Source organism: Panthera leo, chromosome B1, assembly GCF_018350215.1.
Source record: "Panthera leo isolate Ple1 chromosome B1, P.leo_Ple1_pat1.1, whole genome shotgun sequence".
NCBI classification, from domain to species: Eukaryota; Metazoa; Chordata; class Mammalia; order Carnivora; family Felidae; genus Panthera; species Panthera leo.
Window position 1 is genome coordinate 174,756,838 of NC_056682.1, and position 21,128 is coordinate 174,777,965.

The 21,128-nt window shown below is 37.1% G+C and overlaps 1 protein-coding gene across 3 annotated transcripts in view; it reads left to right on the forward strand.

Moving 5' to 3' along the window:
- ARAP2 (ArfGAP with RhoGAP domain, ankyrin repeat and PH domain 2) overlaps positions 1–21,128 on the forward strand; it is a 213,979-nt gene that overhangs the window by 54,405 nt on the left and 138,446 nt on the right. For all 3 annotated transcript variants that reach the window (XM_042936649.1, XM_042936650.1, XM_042936651.1), the window contains 2 exons: positions 5,417–5,486; positions 12,909–13,029. In XM_042936649.1, the coding sequence (XP_042792583.1) occupies positions 5,417–5,486; positions 12,909–13,029 (191 nt within the window). The remainder of the gene's footprint in view (positions 1–5,416; positions 5,487–12,908; positions 13,030–21,128) is intronic.

Consider the following 21,128-nt stretch of genomic DNA (forward strand, 5'->3'; position numbering starts at 1 on the left):
TCTTCTGAATATATAAATAATGCAGATTTGAGTAAGCATTTTTCAGTGAAAAATATGTTCCTGTGTTCATTAAATATTTATTAAGCATATTTTATTGCTAGAATCTGTGGCAGTTGCTGGTTTTATATTGATAAACAAATACTTTCTGCACTCAGGTATCTCAATTTCTAGCATGGGAGATGGGTGAAGCAAAGCAAATATGTAATTCAAAAATCTGCTAGGTGTCAGTAAGTGAAGAAATGGATCAAGAGACCAAGGAGCTCTGTAGGATTTAGGTGGCAGTCAGGTGGCTACTTGGAGGGGATACTTTCAAGATGATGTTTCAAGGATAAGGAGCTAAACATATCAAGAATAGGCCGGAAGCATTCTAAGTGGAGAAAATAGCCTCTGAGAAGGCACGAGCAAGAACCAGTGTAGAGATAGGAAGCAATATGGCTGTAGGATTGTGTCCACTGGGTAGGTACCAACAGATTTGATGGCTGCCTGCATGAATGAATGGCAGCAGAAGGAAAGGACCATTAGTAGAATTGCCCAGTGGCTCTCTCGAACTACAGAATGGTTGTTTGTTCAGTTGCTACACCCTGTGGCTTTTCATTCCATTCCCCTGTGGGCTGGGACTTGTCCTGTTTACCTGTCCCTCCATAGGATTATTAGAAGGATTTAATAATATTTAAAAATATTGAGCTAAAATGGCTGAACACATCTAGAAGTTACCAGGTAGTTGTGAAAATTCAATGGTTGGGAAAATACCTCAGAGACTAATAAGTCTCCTATCAGCTGAGGTTTTGGTTGAGGCCTTGCTCAGAGAGCCAAGAATAGAGTGTGTCTTTGGTCTTTAGTGCCCGAGAGATGTGGTCAGATGGTGGTATCTTTGACCCCTAAACTGTCTGCCCTGTCTCTTTCTCTTCTCATTTTTCTGTGGATACAAGTGTTATACTCCTGGATGATGCCTCAGACCCCAAACTGTGTATCAGGTTGGTGACGGAATTCTAAGAAAGCTTTGGGAGTCCAAATGGCTGCAGTTAACAACCTTAAGTAAAACATATTAAAGTAGGCTCTAAACTTTCTTCACTCTATGCTTTGGCAGGTTTTGAAACTTGGGATTTAATTTTGAGTTTTCAGAAGTTTTCCTGTCTTGTGCCAACCTTTTTTTTTTTTTTTTTTAAGGTACCGATTATTTGAGTTTTAGTCACTGAGGTTTGTCATCTTGCTAAAGGAACTATGCTTGATCATGTCACTCATTCATTGGACAGATTTTTTTTTTTTTTTTTTTTTTTTTTGGTGCCATACTTGTCTCTGTGTCAGTTGCTGATCATGTAGTAAGGGATGAAACACTCTTGGACTTTGTCCTTGGAAAGCATAAGATACGGTGTGGGAGGCAGAATTTGGGCAAGTAAACAAATGTATGTACGTACAGTTAGAGATTGTGCTCTTTGTTAGGAGGAAAAGGAGAGAGTGCTTTGAGAGAGGATAACTTTGTCATCTGCTTTGAATTAGCTCATCAGGGAAGGAATAATTGTGTAGGTAGTATGGGGGATCTCTGAAAGAGAAGTAGTTAGCAAAAGGAATAGAGGGGTAATGGAAGGTTCTAAGATCTCCCTACAGATGTTGATTATTTTTATTCTGAAGTGGAAGGTTATATATACTGTTGAGCTCATCTTACCACCATTCATAATGTAAGGTACGTAGAATCCACAACAAAATCTTGATTTACAGAATTATTGCTGACATTGTGTGGGAAGATCTGTATTTACCTGACTTCAAGTATGACAGAGATCAACATGACATGAGTACAAAATGATTAATTTGTTCAATGTATTATTATTGTGTGCTTAATATTTCTTATGTTTATAAGTAATATTCATTATGTTTAATGTTTAATGCTGGGAATTAATTTTTTTTAATAATAGACTTTTTTTTTTTAGAGCAGCATTGGTTTACAGGAAAATTAAGCAGAAAGTACAGTTTCCAATTAGCCCCTTGTACATACCCCACTGTACACATTTTCTCATATTATTTACATCTTACATTAATGTAAGATTATTAAAATACTTACATGTTACTGCTTTTTTCAATATAATTTATTGTAAAATTGGCTAACATACAGTGTATACAGTGTGCTTTTGGTTTTGGGGGTAGATTCCCATGGTTCATCGCTTACATACAACACCCAGTGCTTATCCCAACAAGTGTCCTCCTCAATGCCCATCATCCATTTTCCCCTCTCCCCCACCCCACCCCCATCAACCCTCAGTTTGTTCTCTGTATTTAAGAGTCTCTTATGGTTTGCCTCCCTCCCTCTCTTTTTATAACTATTTTTCCCCCTTCCCTTCCCCCATGGTTTCCTGTTAAGTTTCTCAAGTTCCATATATGAGTAAAAAACATGCTATCTGTCCTTCTCTGACTGACTTATTTCACTTAGCATAATACCTTCTTACAGAAACATTGGGTGTTTCTGTAAGAAAACACAGACCAAGAGAAGTTAAAAAGAAGCAGAAAGATGATGAAAAAAGAGCTGACTGGTTAGTTTTGCTTATGATTTCAAAGTCTTTATTTTACTTCATAAGTAATTCGAATGCTTCTATGTGGAAATGTCTGCACTGATCAACTTTGAAACTTTTCTCTCAATTTGATCAGGTTTGCTCTAATTTTATGTGAAGCAGAATAGATCAGTGTGGGAGGCTCACTGTATTTCACTTGAGTGAAATACAAGCTTGAGCTCCCTTTCTGCAGCTCAGAAAACAGCTGGGAAGACAAGGTCTCCATACTTCTAGAAGTTCTTTTTCTATCTTTAAATCTTATAAAAACCACAGAATATTATACCAATCCCTTATTTGAAGCATGTTAGAAAACTACAAAATGGTTGTTATTTACATATTTGTTTACAAATGACTTTATTTAAACAGGAAGTTAGCTCTTATAGATGATCTGTGTTAAAAGCTAAAAGTATCTATATTGTGTCAAGTAGAGAAAAGTCACTTAGAGAATAGGATTATCTCACTTCAGGGAAGGGTTCTGAAAACAAACAAAACAAAACAAAACGAAACCCAAGTGGAAATTGGTTCTTCATTTTTCTCTTAAATAGTCAGAAAAAGTTTTTTTCTTTCCAACCTAAATAGGAAACATGTGATTACATTTTTTGCTTTGTTTCTCATTTTTAGTAATCATTTTAAACTGCATTTGCCTTTCATCGGATTCTTTTTGAAAAATGTTAATATTTTAGTGAATTTTGGATGATTGTAAAGGATTTTGTATACAGGGCTTTTTTCAGCTCATTTGATGAAAATTAAGTAATTTTTATTCAGTTGACAAAGCTTTGTTATTTTAGCAAAATATTGCTAAATGCTCCAAAGCAAAAGTTAAGGTAAAATAAAATAAATGCTATAAGCTTAATGAAGGATGAAAGTTTATATTCTCTTTTTTAAAATATTAATTAACTTTTAAGTTAACTCTACCCCCGGCATGGGAGTAAGAGTCACATGCCCTACCAACTGAGCCAGCCGGGTGCCCCTATATTGTCCTTATTAAAGGGTTATTTCCGTCAGGGAAATGGGTGCAATGATAGTGTTTCTGGCTACACTTTCTTTTGCACTCAGCCTTATGAATGAGGATATTAATACTGGTAACAGGATCATGGCTTTACTTATTCAAATTTTATATTTGATCTACAATGTTACATTGGTTCTAGATGTACAACATAGTGATTCAACATCTCTGTAAGTCATGCTGTGCTCACCACAAGTGTAGCTACCATCTGTCACCACACAACATTATCACAGTATCATTGACTATATTCCCTCTGCTGTATCTTTTATTCCCATGACCTATTCATTCCATAACTGGAAGCCTGTATCTTTCACTCTCCTTCACCCATTTTACCCATCCTCCTACCCCTCTCCCCTCTGGCAACCATCAGTTGTCTGTTTATGTTTGATTCTGCTTTTTGTTCATTTGTTTTGTTTTTTAGATTCCACATATGAGTAAAATCATAAGGTATTTGTCTTTCTCAGTTTGACTTAGTTCACTTAGCGTAATGTTCTCTAGGTCCGTCCATGTTGTCACAAATGGCGAGATCTCCTTTTTTATGGCTGCATTATATTCTGTTGTATATATATATATGTATATGTATACATGTATATGTATACACATGTGCACACACCACATCTTTATCCATTCATCTATGAATGGGCACTTGGGTTGCTTCCATATGTCGGCTGTTGTAAATAATGCTGCAGTAAACATGGGGTGCATATATTTTCCCAGAATCCTGTGGGGTTTTTTTGTTGTTGTTTTTTGGGTTTTTTTTTTTTTTTTTTTTTTTTGGTTGTTGTTGGTAAATACTCTGTAGTGGAATTATTCAATCATATGGTATCTTTAATTTTTTGAAGAAACTCCATGCTGTTTTACACAGTGGTTGTACCAATTTACATTTACACCAACAGTGCGCGAGGGTCCCTTTTTCTCCACATCTTCAACACTTGTTATTTCTTGTCATTTTGATTCTAGCCATTCTGCTGTAAGGCAGTATCTCTTTGCAGTTTTGATTCACATTTTCCTGATGATTAGTGATGTTGAACGTTTTTTCTTGTGTCTGTCGGCCATCTGAATATCTTGTTTGGACAAATGTCTATTCAGGTCCTCTTCCCAATTTTTAATTGAATTCTTTGCTTTTTTGGTGTTGAGTTGTGTAAGTTGTTTATACATTTTGAATATTCAGCCTTTACCAGAGGTGTGAATTTCAGATATCTTCTCTCATTCAGTAGATTGTCTGTTTTGTTGATAGTTTCCTTCAGTGTGCAAAAGCTTTTTATTTTGATGTAGTCCCAATAGTTTATTTTTGCAATTGTTTCCCTTGCCTTAGGAGACATATCTAGAAAAATGTTCCTATAGCTGATGTTAGAGAAAATACTACCTATGTACTCTTCTAGGATTTTGGTGGTTTCAGGTCTCATATTTAGGTATTTAATCCATTTTGAGCTTATATTTACGTGTGGTACTAGAAAGTGGTCCACTTTCATCCCTTTGCATATAGCTGTCCATTTTTCCCAGCACCATTTATTGAAGAGACTGTCTTTATCCCATTGTATATTCTTGCCTTCTTTGTGGTAGGTTAATTGACCGTATAAATGTGGGTTTATTTCTGGGACCTCTATTCTGTTCCTTTGATCTATGTCTATTTTTGTGCCAGTATCGACAGTATCATTGTTTTAAATACCTATTTTAACTGATTAGGAAGTGTCATTTATGTATTATTAGCTACATACCATTACAAAAACTGTACATTGTCATAGCCTAGTGTTTTCTACACTGATTAACAACAAATAGGAATGTACTCAACACAGTTACATTACAAATGTATTTAAAAGCCAAGTTCATGATACTTGAATGTCCAATAACAATTTCATATGTCTTACAGAAAACGCATGTTTCAGAAGAGATGGGTGAAATTTGATGGCCTTAGCATTTCTTATTACAATAATGAGAAGGTAAGTACATTTTATAGTTCTCAAAGATTGTCTTACACATATAAGATGTATTTCAGTATACTAAGCAAGCAATTCGATTTTTAAGAGCAGGAGTTGGATTATCAACGTGAAAAGAGTTTATGCAGGGTGAAACATTCTTTTCATAGTTTAACTTTTCCTTGACATATACAATTTTGATTAAAAAAATTATACATCCAGCAATTATTTATGGAGTAACTTCTACAAACTATAGGAATTGTGAATGACCTAAGGATGGATAAGAAATGGTCTTTATCCTAGAGAACACTAAAGAATGTTTACCAGAGGATACTACAACTAGGAAATGGCAACAAAGAGAGGTTACTTTGTACTCTGGAAGGGTATAGAAGAAACAAAGAAGGCTTCTTGCATGAGATTTCTTTTGCTATGAGTCTTGACAAAAGAGGAACGTTTGTACATTGAGACTAGAGAGAACAGAACATGCCTATTTAGAGAACAAATAACATGTCCAGGTGGGAAATCAATTTTCTGATTAGAAAATAGAGTATATGAAGGAGAATTGCGGGAGATGAAGCTGAGAAGGTTCTTTGGGGTTAGAGCTCATTGAATATCTTGATGTGAAAGTGGTCCCAGTTTAGTCTTTAGGCAAGTGAGTCTTAACCACATGATACTGTTTTCATCATGTCTTCATTAGGTATGAGACAGTCTGTATTTTTAGATGTGGGCTGAAATATTTGACATGTTATATCTGCACGTGTTTGCCACACGTTACTTATCTACATATTTATATTTACAAATACATATATTTGCACACACACATATAGTTAGGTAAAACAAAAACTGAAGACGTTAACAGTTGTCAAATCTGGGTGGAGGATATATGGATGTCCATTGTAGAAATCTTTCAACTTCTCTGTGTTTGACGGTTTCCTTAATGAAAAGCTGGAACATACAAATATATCATATTTTTGGTTAATTAAAATCAGGTAGTTTTATAGTCTTAACTACGTACAGTCCCTTAACATACTCATTTAACACATAAGCACATTTTCTTATTTATAGCTTATAACTTAACATTATTTTCTCATAAGGAGATTTTCACTTCCTATTGTGATATTTATGGCTTGAATAGAAACTTAAACTCCCTTGTATATATTTATTTTTCAGTGCTACAGGGCAGAAGAGAATTTGCTTTTAGATAGAAAGTAGCATACACTTACATGCTACAATATTAAGAACAATAGAAAGCTTAGAGAAGTATTTAATTATTTGGTTTCACTTTGCAGAGATCCAAATAAAGCATCAAATAAATTTGAACACACTTTTTAAAAAATGTTTATTTATTTATTTTGAGAGTAAGAGAGTATGTATGCACAAGCAGGGTAGGGGCAGAGAGAGGGAGAGAGAATTCCAAGCAGGTTCTGTGATGCTAATGTAGAGCCCGACGTGGGGCTCGATTGCACGAACAGAGTGAACCACTCAGGTGCCCCTAAACACACCTCTTGGAGGTTTGCAGGATGGTGGGATAAATATTTTTTGAAAGCTGTTTTTTTTGCCTCAGCTATTGTTTTTAGTTTGCTTGTACATTTGAACGTTGAGACTTTCTGTGCCAGTGGTGGGTATGATGTGGTCTCTGTGGCTGAATCTGACCTCTAGTTTTTTTCAGCAGCCGTGCCATTCTCTGGTTTGATGGAAATGAGGGGAAGTCTATTCAGGAGGAGACAGGCTTCCATGCCATGAGGCTCTATTGGCAGTGGTCTCATGATCTCCATTTGGGAAAGAGAATTTCTGGTATCTGTGTCCAACTGGACTCATTTCTGTTTGTCCTTTAAAAGCTCATCTCAGGGTTCCTGTGTGGGTCAGTCGGTTAAGCGCCAGACTTTGGTCAGGCCATGATCTCACAGTTCGTTGAGTTTGAGCTGCGTGTTGGGCTCTGTGCTGACATCTTGGAGCCTGGACCCTGCTTTGGATTCTGTGTGTGTCTCTCTCTCTGCCCCTCCCCTGCTTGAGTGCGCTCTCTCTTGCTCTCTCTCAAAAAATAAACATTAAAAAAAAATTTTAAGCTCATTTCAGCTGCAGTGAGATGAGTGCCTGTCACATTTTTATATATTGATACAATGAAATAATGCAGCCTTGGTTTGAAATTGTGATAAAAAGTTCATGTTAAAAATAACGTTTATAAATTCTCTAACTTAACAATTTTTTAAAAATTTGAATCATTTTCTGTGGCATTTCATTCCTTTACTATCCAGATGATTGGTTTCATCTTGGCAAAAAATAAAAACATTGGAATGTTGCCTAAAAGGAGATATAGTTTCCATTGTGACCCTCTTGCAGAAGAGTGGATTGGGTTGGAGGACTGGGAAGAGGGCATTTTAAGGCCAGTGTCCAGAAGGCGCAGGTGTGGCAATTGCTGCTGTCTCAGATGAGTGTGTAGTTTTACTGGGCACGTGCACCCAGTAGTTAGGCTTTTCAGTGTTTTAAAGGTGCAACCGAGGAGTGTGTGGTTGGGCACACCTGTGCATTTTCCCTGGTTTTCTTTCCCTTTTGTCAATGCTGCTCAGTCACCTCTCTGCAAGAACGTTTTCATTGTATTGCTGAAAATGGCATTATCCCAACAGCCCTGATATCTTGTCACCTGCCAAGAAATCTAACTCACCCCTATTCTCACTCAGCTGTGGGCAGAATTGCCCTGTGGTCGTTTCATTGTCTGGAAGTGGTAGGAGATAAGTGACAGACTTGACCTTGATATCTGTCTGTTATGGGCTCAAGGGATGCTTTACAATTTCTGTCCTTAAGGAAAATTTTGCACTCTGAAAAACACAATCATTCTGAGCCTGTTGTCTTTTTTCTCCTCTACATTGTCTTTATCGTGTGTTGTTAGAAGTGAATGTGAAATCAACTTATGTAGTATTAAAAATTATGAGATTTCTTGGGATCTCAGATGATAAATGAGCCATTAGAGAAACTATAACTTCCTGAGGTTAAAGAGACATGATAATTAGCTTGTTAAGTACATTTTTATCACTCCGGGGGAATTTATTTTTCTGTTCCTCTTACAGAGTACTTACCTGTTAAATATGCTACTATTATGGGCATGTGGGCGGGTTACTTTTTTGAAGGAACTGTTTTTTAATCTCGTTAAGCAGATCTAGAGGAAGGAAAATTTCCTTGTTAATGATAACATTTTAACTCAACAAATGCTTAATCATCTCACTGGAGATATGTTTTTATAAGCTTCTGTGATTTTTAAGCAAAGTAAGATTTGAGGATGGATCACCTTAGAGCTGAAGTGTAAATGTTTTTGGACTTTGTATTCTCAGTCTGCTCTCTGCCACTATAGATGTGTAGCCAGAGAGGTCCTCGAGCTGTCCCCAAAGGTACTATGCTCTTTCCCACATCTGAGTTTCCTGACACTGGGGAGACACTTTCCCACTTTTTTTATTCCTATAGCACCACGTCGTCTAGTCTTGCCTAGTATTGCCATCATAACCCACCTGCATTTATTGGGGTTCCTTTAAGCCCGTCAGTCACGTATTTCTTTGCGTGACTTTGTTCAGTGGTGTCTGGGTACACACTGTGGGGAACGTGAGCGTATCTTTCTTCCTGTATTTTCACCTGCATGTTTTTGCGCTTTCATCTGAACGTTCTGAACCGTTGCCATCCATCAGAATCCTGTGTAAACTTCAAGATCCATTTTTTATCCCCCTCAATGAAGCCTTTTAAAATTTATTCCAACTATGACATTTGCACAATAACATGCAAGGAAGATTAGAAGTAAAAGAAGCTGAAAGTAGGGAGGCAAATCAGGGGAGTATGCAGTAAATCAGACATTAATTTATCTGGGTGTAGGCTGTGTAGGCCAGTGGAAGTGTTAAAAATGAATTTAGAAAAATATGAAAAATGAGCTGTCAGAGTTTGATATGATTGTGATTGATTGGTCATAGAATTCATTCATTGAGAAAATACTTCAGCAGTGCTGATTATGTGAAAGGTATGAGGAAAATAGACATATGACCCACAGTGTCTTTGGGGAGACTATTAATCAAATGATCACACAGTAGATATAAAAATCACCATTTGAATTGTAGTTAGTAATTGCTATTAAGGACAAACGCAGGTTGCTCTTAGCCTAAATTAAGGTTATCTGATCAGGTGAAAAGAGACTGGTCAGAAAACATTTCTTCTGGAGCATCTATTTATGCTGAAATGTGAAGGATGTAGAGGGAGTAACTATGTGAAGCTGGATTTGGACAACATTCCTTGAAGAACAGAGTAAGAAAAGGCACTGTATTGGGCAGAAACATGGTGTGTTAGAACCGCAAAGAAGGCTCATGTGACTGGAGAGAGTCCGAGAGTAGAAGGGAGGAAGTTGGTATGTCGCTATAGAGAGAGTCCTGAATTATGCGGGTGCAAAGGATTGACACGAATCAAAGACTATTTAAGACCGACTAGAAGAGCGAGATTTAATGAACAGGTTACAGAGGGGAAGGGTATGTTTTCAGGAGATGATTTAAAGTGGGAGGTGCTTATGGGATAGTTATATATACAATTGATGACTTGAAATATAGGGCTTGAGTTGACCGAACAGATTTGAGAATTTTCCTCAGAAAGTTGGTAGCTGAAAATTGGTAAGAAGGGATTTTTTTAGAAAATATAAAAAATAAAAACAAAAAAATATACACAAAAAAACCCCAAACAAACAAAAAGGAAAACCAGGAGAAGAAAAGCTGCCTTGTACTTAGTTCTTGACATCCTTCTTTTTCTGTGAGGTTGCCCGCTCAACATCTTCAATTACAGTTCAGATATCTTACCAGTTTTGGCTGTGTGAGGGGATGTGGGAAAGATTTTGTGGCATTGGCATTTTAAATGGTGTTGAATGCATAGAGTTTTGATGTGTACATATAGTAGTCAGGGATGGCAGATTGGAGCAGAGGCATTGGAAGAGAAGAAGCCAACAAAGGAGTAAGAGGGAAATAGGATAGTATAGTGTATCTTGTCAACTGGCAGAGGATAACCTCCCAGTAGAACACCATGTTGCTGACGGTGACTGTTCCTTACCTCTCTGGTATGCATGGCAGAAGTTTGCCACTGAGAGGAATATGACCTTGGCACTTGTTCTCTGCATGGAATGGTTTAAATTAAAAAAAAAAAAAGTTCAATTTTATGAGAGAGAGAGAGACAGAGCGCAAGCAGGGGAGGGGCAGCAGAGAGAGACACACACAGAATCCTAAGCAGACTCCAGGCTCTGAGCTGTCAGTACAAGAGCCTCACGTGTTGCTTGAACTCACGAACTGCTGGATCATGACCTGAGCCAAAGTTGGACGCTTAACCAACTGAGCCACCAAGGTGCCCCTTTAAAAAATTTTTTTAATTTATTTTTTATTTTTTAATATATGAAATTTACTGTCAAATTGGTTTCCATACAACACCCAGTGCTCATCCCAAAAGGTGCCCTCCTCAATACCCATCACCCACCCTGCCCTCCCTCCCACCCCCCATCAACCCTCAGTTTGTTCTCAGTTTTTAACAGTCTCTTATGCTTTGGCTCTCTCCCACTCTAACCTCTTTTTTTTTTTTTTTTTTCCTTCCCCTCCCCCATGGGTTTCTGTTACGTTTCTCAGGATCCACATAAGAGTGAAACCATATGGTATCTGTCTTTCCCTGTATGGCTTATTTCACTTAGCATCACACTCTCCAGTCCATCCATGTTGCTACGAAAGGCCATATTTCATTTGCCCCTTTAAAAAATTTTTTTAATGTTTATTTATTTTTGAGAGAGAAAGAGAGACAGAGCATGAGCAGGAGAGGGGCAGAGAGAGAGGGAGACACAGAATCTGAAGTAGGTCCCAGGCTCTGAGCTGTCAGTGCAAGAGTCACACGGAGCTGGAACTCACGAACCACAAGATCATGACCCGAGGCGAAATCTGCATGGAATGGTTTAATTTTTTTTTTTTTTTTTTCTTAACAAGTTGCTTCAGATACTTTGGGGTCTGCTCAAAAATGAGGGTTCCATGAATACTGGTGTAAATAGTAGAAGAAGCCCCATAAAGATGTGTTCAAATTCTTCTGATATTTAAGATCTTTCGAAATGTGTCCTTTGATGTAAGTTTCCAGATTCACCTCTTTTGACTCTACACTGTGGATCCTCTTATTTCTCTCCTTACACCTCTATTATTAATGCTGTCTAACCGGTTATCTGGTAAACTTAAGGTTTCTTCAAGTCAGGCTCTAATATCATTATGTCTGTGAAAACACATCTGATTTCTTTTAAGCAGAACTGAGAGGTCCACATCTTTGTGCATGTATATTCCATGGTTTGTGCTCAGTTTTAAACTTTTCTTTCATTACATTAGCTGGGTTTTCATTTTGAGACTCCTTGAATGTATAAATACTATTTGGAATTTTCTTCTTTTTTAAATTTTTTTAACATTTATTTATTTTTGAGACACAGAGCGGGAGAGAGTGTGCACACACGTGAGCGCGAGCAGGGGAGGGGCAGAGAGAGAGGGAGACACAGAATCCAGAGCAGGCTCCAGGCTTCAGGCTCCGACTGTGAGCACAGAGCCCAGTGCAGGGCTCGACCTCACGAACCATGAGATCATGACCTGAGCCAAAGTCAGCTGCTTGACTGACTGAGATGCCCAGCTGCCCCTGGAATTTTCTTTCCAACACGAGGCCCAGTAAATATTACACACTTAATAGCTAAATAGCTGAAATGGTGGGGTGGTCATTGTGATGAATGGTGTTGGTGGATCCAGAAAAATGAAGACAGAGAAAGCTACCAAGAGTCTTCAGGATGATCTTCTTGAGCAAATTGATAAAATGTAAATGCCAGTTGCATACAGCCCCAGTTGTAATACGTATGTGCCAATTGCAAACAGTCCTATCCATCTTTTTAATTCTTTCGTCTTTTTTATTGGGGAATTACAGGTAAAGTGATGCAGTTGTGTTATTAAGATAATGATTAGAATCATTGAGTAATATATTTAATATAATCCAGCAATCTGGGGTTTGAGATACATTTTGTTCACAATGTGTAATAGCAGTAGTTTTGAAATAGTTTAGTTACAGTACCCATTATGGCCAGCAGATGCCTGCAAACACCATAAAATCATTTTGATCAGATTGTTTTAAAAACATAGTGTTGGTTTTTGGAACTGTATATTGCTGGTCTAGTACAATTGTGTTTGATTCTTTGCCTTTTATTTTTAATTCCAGATGAGAAAATTGAAAAGATATCTTACTTGAAAGGGCCACTTAATATTTTCCTTTCTGAGGTGTTAGGTGTGAATGAGGATATATATACTATTTGTATGTCATCTAAAAAATTTAGATTAAAATTATGAAAGAAGCAGCTGTAAATATGCTACCATTCTATTTCTGATAAGGTCATGAGAATTGCATTTTAATTTGTCTTATTTTTTTCTCTAACGAACACAGGAGAAGTATTCCAAAGGAATAATTCCTCTTTCTGCTATATCTACGGTACGAGTTCAAGGAGACAACAAATTTGAAGTTGTTACAACACAAAGAACTTTTGTTTTCAGAGTAGAAAAAGAAGGTAAGATTAGTTTTTTATCTTTGTAAAAACACTCAGACATTAATTTCTGACCAATCAGAAGATTGATAAACCAATTAAGCTGCAAATGTCAAGAAATCTTTAAATATGTTACTTTTAAATAATTTACATTTTATGTTCTTTTGAATGCCCTAATAAACAAGTTGACAAGTCATTTGTTTTTCACTATTCTTGCATGCAGCAAATACTTAGGATCTACTAAGTGACAAGAATTCTTCTAAATTCTGGATATATGGCAGTGGAAAAAAAAAGTAGGCAAAAATCTCTGCTCCTGGAGTCCATGTTTTAACTGTTGTTTTGATAATGCAGAGTAGTTATTTGATATGCAAAAACATTTTTCTAACTATTAAAAGTTGGTTTTATGGAAGTTTCCTTAGGCAGGTTTAACTGAACACATGTCATACTAACACAGATTTTGGAACATCTTTTATATTTTTTAAAATTCTTTTTACCTTCATCATCTGCTATAGGTCAGTTGATGGTGAAAATTAGATGGCATGTAGTTGGGTTGTGGATGGAGTCATTTTAAATCCTTAGATCTTTTCTGACTTTTGGAGGTGGGAAGGAGGGAGAGCTGGGAGAGCTAAGAGTTCTCTGTTGTATACTTTGACTATCAATATATCATTACTATATATTGTAACATACTCACTGCTTTTAAATAATATAGGTAAAGCCATATCCATTAATTAAAGAATTATAATTTTAATTTATTGTAAATGTTTTATTTTAGTATAGATTATAGCTCAGCTTGATTTTGAAAGTACTTCTTGGTACTTAATTGAATAATGATGATATGGAGAACTTACTAAATACTTGTGCTTCATTTTTCACAATGATCTTGTGAGAGATGTAAGTTTTACAACTGCTCAATTTTACACATCACAATTTACATCTTTATAAACTATAACAATATTAGCTATATTGGGGGCAGTATTTGTCTTTTTTATACTGCTAGATTCCTAGAACATATACCAGTGCATGGCAAATGAATGAGTGAATCATTCATTCAATGAATGAATGAAAACATTCAATGCATCTTATATATTCCTAGAAAGCTTTCATTATTCCTTGGGATAATCAGTAACTCATAAATTCCAGCTGCTGTTCACACTGAAGCAGCTTTTTTTCACTGTGAATCACTAGCCATTTGTGAGATCAACTCAGTGGTTTCTGATGGTATTTTAAAAAACCCCCCCGGGGCGCCTGGGTGGTGCAGTCGGTTAAGCGTCCGACTTCAGCCAGGTCACGATCTCGCGGTCCGTGAGTTCGAGCCCCGCGTCGGGCTCTGGGCTGATGGCTCAGAGCCTGGAGCCTGTTTCCGATTCTGTGTCTCCCTCTCTCTGCCCCTCCCCCGTTCATGCTCTGTCTGTCTCTGTCCCAAAAATAAATAAAAAACGTTGAAAAAAAAATTTTTAAAAACCCCCCCAAAACAGAAAAACAAACATGGAATAGAATAAGAACTATCAAAGTGCCTCGCTTGAAGTTAGCATTGTATTGTGAGAGCTACCTAGGTATCTATTGTACATACATAATGGAAAGAGTGTTTCTTACTTGACTTGCTATTTAAAAAGGCATTGAGAGCTATAGTCTAGGGAAGGGGTTGGCAAAACATGGCTTATAACCTAAATCTGACCTCTGCTTGTTTTTATAAATAAAACCTTTTAGATCAGAGCCACTGTCGTTCATTTACATATTGTCTGTGGCTGCCCTTGTGCCTCAGACAGCACTGAGTAGTTGCAGAGTGTATGGCCAGGAAAGCCTAAGAAACTCTCTTCTCGACTGGATATCCTGAGGATCTTTCCTTATGCTTTGGTTTCCTCTGCCCAGAAGGTGACTGTCTGTTTCTTTCAGGTGCTTATCACTTTCCCCTTGGCTTCTCAAAATGAATTTCACATATGCCACATAACTTGCGTGTTAAGACAGACCATACTAAATAAAGCTTCCAACCTGTGTGGAAATCTGTTTAGCCATATTTACTTACTGTAGTTAAAAGTTAAACAGACACATTTAAGTAGAATATATCAACCCACACGTTTCAAAGTTACATGTTTACAATCAACCAATGTCCTTCTGTGATATGTAGTTCATGTGTAGTTCATATATCACATAATTGATACATAAATAGTATAATTGCAGTCAAACTTTGGTATAAATTATTATTTCTTAAATAAGTCTTAGGTCTCTAAGTTTTAAAAGCATGAAAATACTGCTTCAGTAAAAACTGAGACTATCCAAATGGAATTACTGAGTAAGTTATTTTCATTGAAAGTCATTTTTACGTAGTAACTAATATTTTTAAAGCTAGATATACGTAGATGTGTGTGTGTGTATGCATATATGTGTAAATGGTGTATGTGTTCCATACATAAATGTATGGAACCTTCAACAAGATGCTAAGTATGTTTTCTTGTTTTTTTTCTCCTTTCCTGAATACAAATGGTTGATTATTTTTTACTTTCTGGGAATTGAGAAATCAACCTTAGTGGCTTATGAAATATTTGACTTAATGAACTTTAAGCCAGATGAAACTTTACTTCAGTCTAATGAAGAAGCAAGATGAAAGTTGAGAACACAAAGGGAAAATGGTTCGACATCATAGCAGAAATGAATTCTCCATTTTTGATGAGAAGGTTCTGAAAATCCTATGTACAACAGCTACCCTGTCTCCCCTGTAACCAGTGTCCCTATTTCTAAACTGCTGCATTGCCCACTGGCATTTCTTACATAGGTTACAGTTTGGCAATTTTTTCCCACAGAGTTTCAAAGGCTTCAATTCCCCCATGTTTCTTAGTGCGGTATTGTCATGCTCTTAGTTGAAAGTGAATTATATTGAGGTAATAGCATTTTGTAAATACTCTTCCTAAAATAAAAAATTTAGTCGGATTCCTTTGGAATTGGCCAGAGGGTCATAACCGCTGATGATCTTTCCAGTCTGTATTCCCTGGCACCTGTGGCCACACATACAGATGCGGTACTTCAAAAAGAAGGTGATGTTTTGAGTCGGCAGTTTGCATCCTTAGAAAAGGGCTTAAGAATTCTGAGTGGTCGTCATTTGTGTTCCTGGGCCATTTTCAGTACTGGCGATCAGCCGTAGGCTCATGTTCCTGTCCACCTAAGCTAATTCTAAACCCCTGGGAGGCAGGCAGCTGTTTTTCCTTTCGACTCTGTTTCCAGACAGCATTTTACAGCCCTCCAGTGGCAGCAATGATACTGAAAGCTTATTTATTTATTATTTGTTTTTTAAATTTTTATTTATTTTTTTAACAAACATTTGGGTTAGAAACATATGTTTCTCTCAGTTATTTTGGACAAGTAGACTTACCTGCCTTGAAATAGTCAATGTTTTTAGAAGTGAGTCATGGAGCATTAACTGGCTGGAGTGAGAGCCAGGGGAATTATAAGTTCTTCACTGTCAGGGCAGCTGGAATGGCTCAGTCGGTTAAGTGTCCTACTCTTGATTTTGACTCAAGTCATAGTCTGACGCTTCATGGGATCTAGCCCCACATCGGGCTCTGCTCTGACACTATGAAGCCTGTTTGGGATTCTCTATCTCTGCCTCTCTGTCCCTCCCCTGCTCTCTCTTTCTCTTTCAAAATAAAAAAATAAACTTAAAAAAAAAGTTCTCCATTGTATAGTGGATTATCATACTAGGTCGCTAACTGTGGAGTCATTCTTGAATCTTTTCCTTTCATATCTCGCATCCAGTCCATCAGCACATCTGATCATTTCGACTTTGGAAATATGCCTGCATTCTTAATTCTCAAAACCTCTGTCATTATGACTCTAATGCAAGCCACTGCCTCTATCTGGGTTTTGTAATAACCTCCTTTGATCGACTGCAGGCCTATTTTTCTACACAGCTGTCAGGGATCATTCATCAAAGAAGTCAGATCACGTCCATCCACTTCAGATGCTGTGTTGTCTCTCCATCTCACTGAGAGTAAAGTACTTCTGTCCAAGAGCCCCTACGTGCTCTGGTTCTGGTCTGTTTGTCCTTATCTCCTTCTGTGCTCTCCCTCACTCACTGCATTTCAACAATTCTTCTGTTGCTCCAGGGCATTGGCACTGACTGCTGCTTTCTTTAACCTGGAATGCTCTCCCACCAGCCATCCTCCTGACTTGCTCCATCACTTCCTCTTTCTTTAGGCTTTGGCCTAACCATTGCCTTCTTTCTGAGGCTTTTTCTAGTACCCAGCTTAAGAAGTTGATATTTCTTATGTGCGCCATCCCTTGCTTTTTCTTTGTCCCCTTGCACTTGTCAATGTGTAATAGATTACATATCTGTGTTTTATTGCCTTCCTCCTTTGACCAGAGGGCAAACTCCAGGAGAGTAAGGCTGAGGTCTGTTTTGTTCACGCTTGCATTCCTGGTATTCAGAATAGGTCTTGGAACCTAGTAGGCACTCAGGAAATATTTGTGTGAATGAATGGTTATTGATTTTATGAACAGCCATGGTGTATGCAGGTACTTTCTTCCCTAAAATTGATCATGGGTTACATTGACGACTTTTTGGTTCAGTTATATTAGCATATCAAAAGTAAAGGTCCATCTGAAGCATTAGCTTCTGTCCCTAATCTTATACACAGCCCTCATGTTACCCAAGTATAATTATCCCTAGTATAATCAATCCTTTATGCTGCTAATGAATATGCCTACTCCTAAATGCAGTGGTCAGAGAATATTGTCTCTCCTGTTGGTTTTGTTGTTGTTGTTTCTTAACTTTTTTTTTTTTTTTTTAATGTTTGCTTATTTGAGAGAGTGAACATGAACAAGTGGAGGAGGGGCAGAGAGAGGTGGGGAGACAGAATCCTGAACAGGCTTAGTGCTGTCAGTGTAGAGCCCAATGTGGGGCATGATCCCATGAACCCATGAGATCATGACCTGAGCCAAAATCAAGAGTAGGACACTTAACCGACTGAGCTACCCAGGTGCCCCTTTACTTTTTGTTTCTTACAGTAGTTGGCATTCATTCCTGAAAACCTCAAAAACTAGTTTGAGGGGATCATTATCTTTTATTTACATTCTAGAATAATTATAAGAAAGTGGTGATTTTGTTTGTTTTCCCTTTTTCCAACCCGGAGTGCTCTACTTTGAACAAAGCCATGTTTAGGTCAGAGCATATTCTCTAAGGAATAGTGCTTATTAGCACAGTGCTAAGATCAAGTTAGACACTCAGTAAATATTTGTTATTAGAAAGAATAAAAGAACCTTGGTGTGAAGAGTAGGCAGAAGCTAGCATAGTATCTTGCTTTGCCCAAGACATTTAGCCCAAGGGAAAATCAATATTTGACTTGCAATATTATGACTTGCCAAAGCATATTCCCCATGTCTAAGGATACACACATTACACAGCCAAATACCAATGATGCTTGTAATCTGTTTTATTATGTTAGAATTATCTGTATCACTGTTTATCTCCATTGGCATGGGTAATTAAAAATAAACTGAATGTTACTATTAATTCTTGTATTTATTCATGACTGTTAACTTCCTATTAGTAAATGAGGCCCTCCGGAGCTAGGTAATAGTTCTAGGCTATCAGAGAACCATTTGTTGAGATGTAACCATAATATGTTTAAGTCTAACAGCCACAAATGCCAGTTTCAAATTATTTTCCTGAGAAACTGAGATACATAATAGCAATAGAAACCATAAACAGTTTGGCCTAGTTCATAAAGTTATGACCTACAAAATGAAATAAGTTAGAGAAAGACAAATACCATATGATTTCACTTATGTGGAATTTAAGAATCTTAAATTTAAATTTTAAGAATTTAAAACAAAATGAAGAAAAAAAAGAGAAAAACAGGCTCTTACATATGGAGAACTAACTGGAGGTTGCCTAGAGGCAAGGTGCAGTCGGAATGCATGAGAAAGATAAAGGGGGTTAAGAGTACACTCATCTTGATGAGCACTGAGTAATGGATAGAATGGTTGAATCCTGTTGTACACCTGAAACTAATAGGCCATTGTATGTTTATATTTCAATAAAAAATTAAAATAAAAACCTAAGGTAGGTTTCTTTTCAATAAAAAAATCTACATTTCAAACTAAATGATTTATGCAGATTAATACAAATAAAAAACATTCTGTGCTGTTTAGTTGGCAAGAATATTTTGTGTGAAACTAATCACAAGTAATAACCAATGGAAGGTTTGTTGTGTTACTGAAAATGTAAAAAATTATCATAGTGCAGTCTGGGTCTGTTCATGTAGGTCTAAAATGTAGACTAGGGGTGTCAGGGTGACTCAGTCATTTGAGCATCTGACTCTTGATTTTGGCTCAGGTCATGATCTCATGGTTTGTGGGGTCAAGCCCATGTCAGGGATTCTCTTCCTCTCTCAATGCACCTTCCCTTCTCTCTCTCTCTCTCTCTCTCTCTCTCTCTCTCTCTCTCTGTCAAATAAATAAACTTAAAAAAAAAAAAGACTTGTAGAGTCAGTGCTGCATATTCACATTGACTTCGTTACTTGAATATTTTCATGTGCTTTAGTTTCTAATGATGCTGAGGAATTTGGATAAATTATTTCCTCCTGATACGCGGGCACTATTACCTGGGGATTGTGAAATACCTGAAGTAAAGCATTGCTGAATGAGATTTAATACACACTTTGGCCTTCATCATTTAAGGCACAACTGTTTTTAGTAGTGTTGAAGGTGAGCAGGAATAAAGATAATTTAAAAATTAAGTCTTGTTATAACTTAGGGTTCATTTGGAATGTAAGCAAGTCTAATATGGAGACTTACATCAATCCACAATGGAGTTATTCTTTCCAGACAGGTCTTAGATCTGAGATACTATCCAATTTTCCAAGCTTGGGCCAGCTTATTCTTTCCTTCCTCTTCCTTCTTGATCATTTTTCCTACGTAGAATTCTGTTGTGTGTTTTTTGTTTTGTTTTGTTTTTTTCCTTTTGCCTTGATAACCACTTCTCTGTTTTTTGCTAGCCCGTTTTCCAGCCTCATAGATATAGTCATACCTCAAGATTTGTCCATTTCTTCTCCTTTTACCTTAAACATTTATCCACTTCCATGGATCGTCTTTTGTGTAGGCCACCTTCATTCACACATTATTATCAGTCCACCTAGGTGCTGCCAGGGCACTAAAAACCTGGGGTGGTTATCTTAACAAAATGAAACCTTCTACATTCTTTGGTCAAGTCAGGGTACTAAGCTATCGGTTAATTTAAATTTTTGTGAATACCTTCTAACCTATTTAAAACTTCAGATATTATTTCTATCCCTTAATGTCTTGACTTTTCAAGTGTTCTTTTGTTTCCATTTTCATTGTACTTCATGCCTCTCTTGCCTTATTCCTGATCTCCAAGTTTCAGTTTGGTCTGCCTATCATCTTGCTAATCATGTCACTTCCTTGCTAAGAATCTTGACTTTTTATTTTTTGCCTCTGTAATAAAGTTTGGAGGCAAAATTCCTTACAGGTACTGCAGAAGCTGTAGCCGTATTTCCTATTATTTCTTTGTGAGTTCAAAATTAGCAATATGCTTCTCTATCAGTCCCTGAACAGATGTTGGTTCTTCCTGCCTTTGTTCTTGTGTTCTTCTTTGTTTAGAGTTATAAAGTTCTGCTCTTCCCTCACCGGACCCCAGTTTTGTCTTTTCAAATGCTCCTCATTCCAAGACCTAACACAGTCCTTTTTCAACCCCCTTAGTGCTGTGAACAATTGAGAGTTAAAACATTTGATTCTGTTAATGTTACACTTGCTGTATGACCTTCAGCAAATCATGTACCTCCATTGAATTGACTCGTGTATTATTTGATATCATTTGTATGACACTTATAGTATTCTGTGTTCTATGTTCATATCTAACTTGACTTACAACTTTGATTGCTCTTTGGGGACTGGATCAAATTTCTGTCCCCATAACGCAGTGTGTTATGCATAGTTGAAGGTCACTCCGCTTTTATGGAGGGAGAAGACTAAATTTTAATTTACAAAATGAGATGTTATTGTTTGGTGAGAATAGATTGGATGAGTGACTATCAAGTTTGCGTACTCTTAAGTAGAGTAGGCTCTAAGTAACAGAAGTAAGATTTTCTGGGCATTTGAGTAACTTAGTTGCC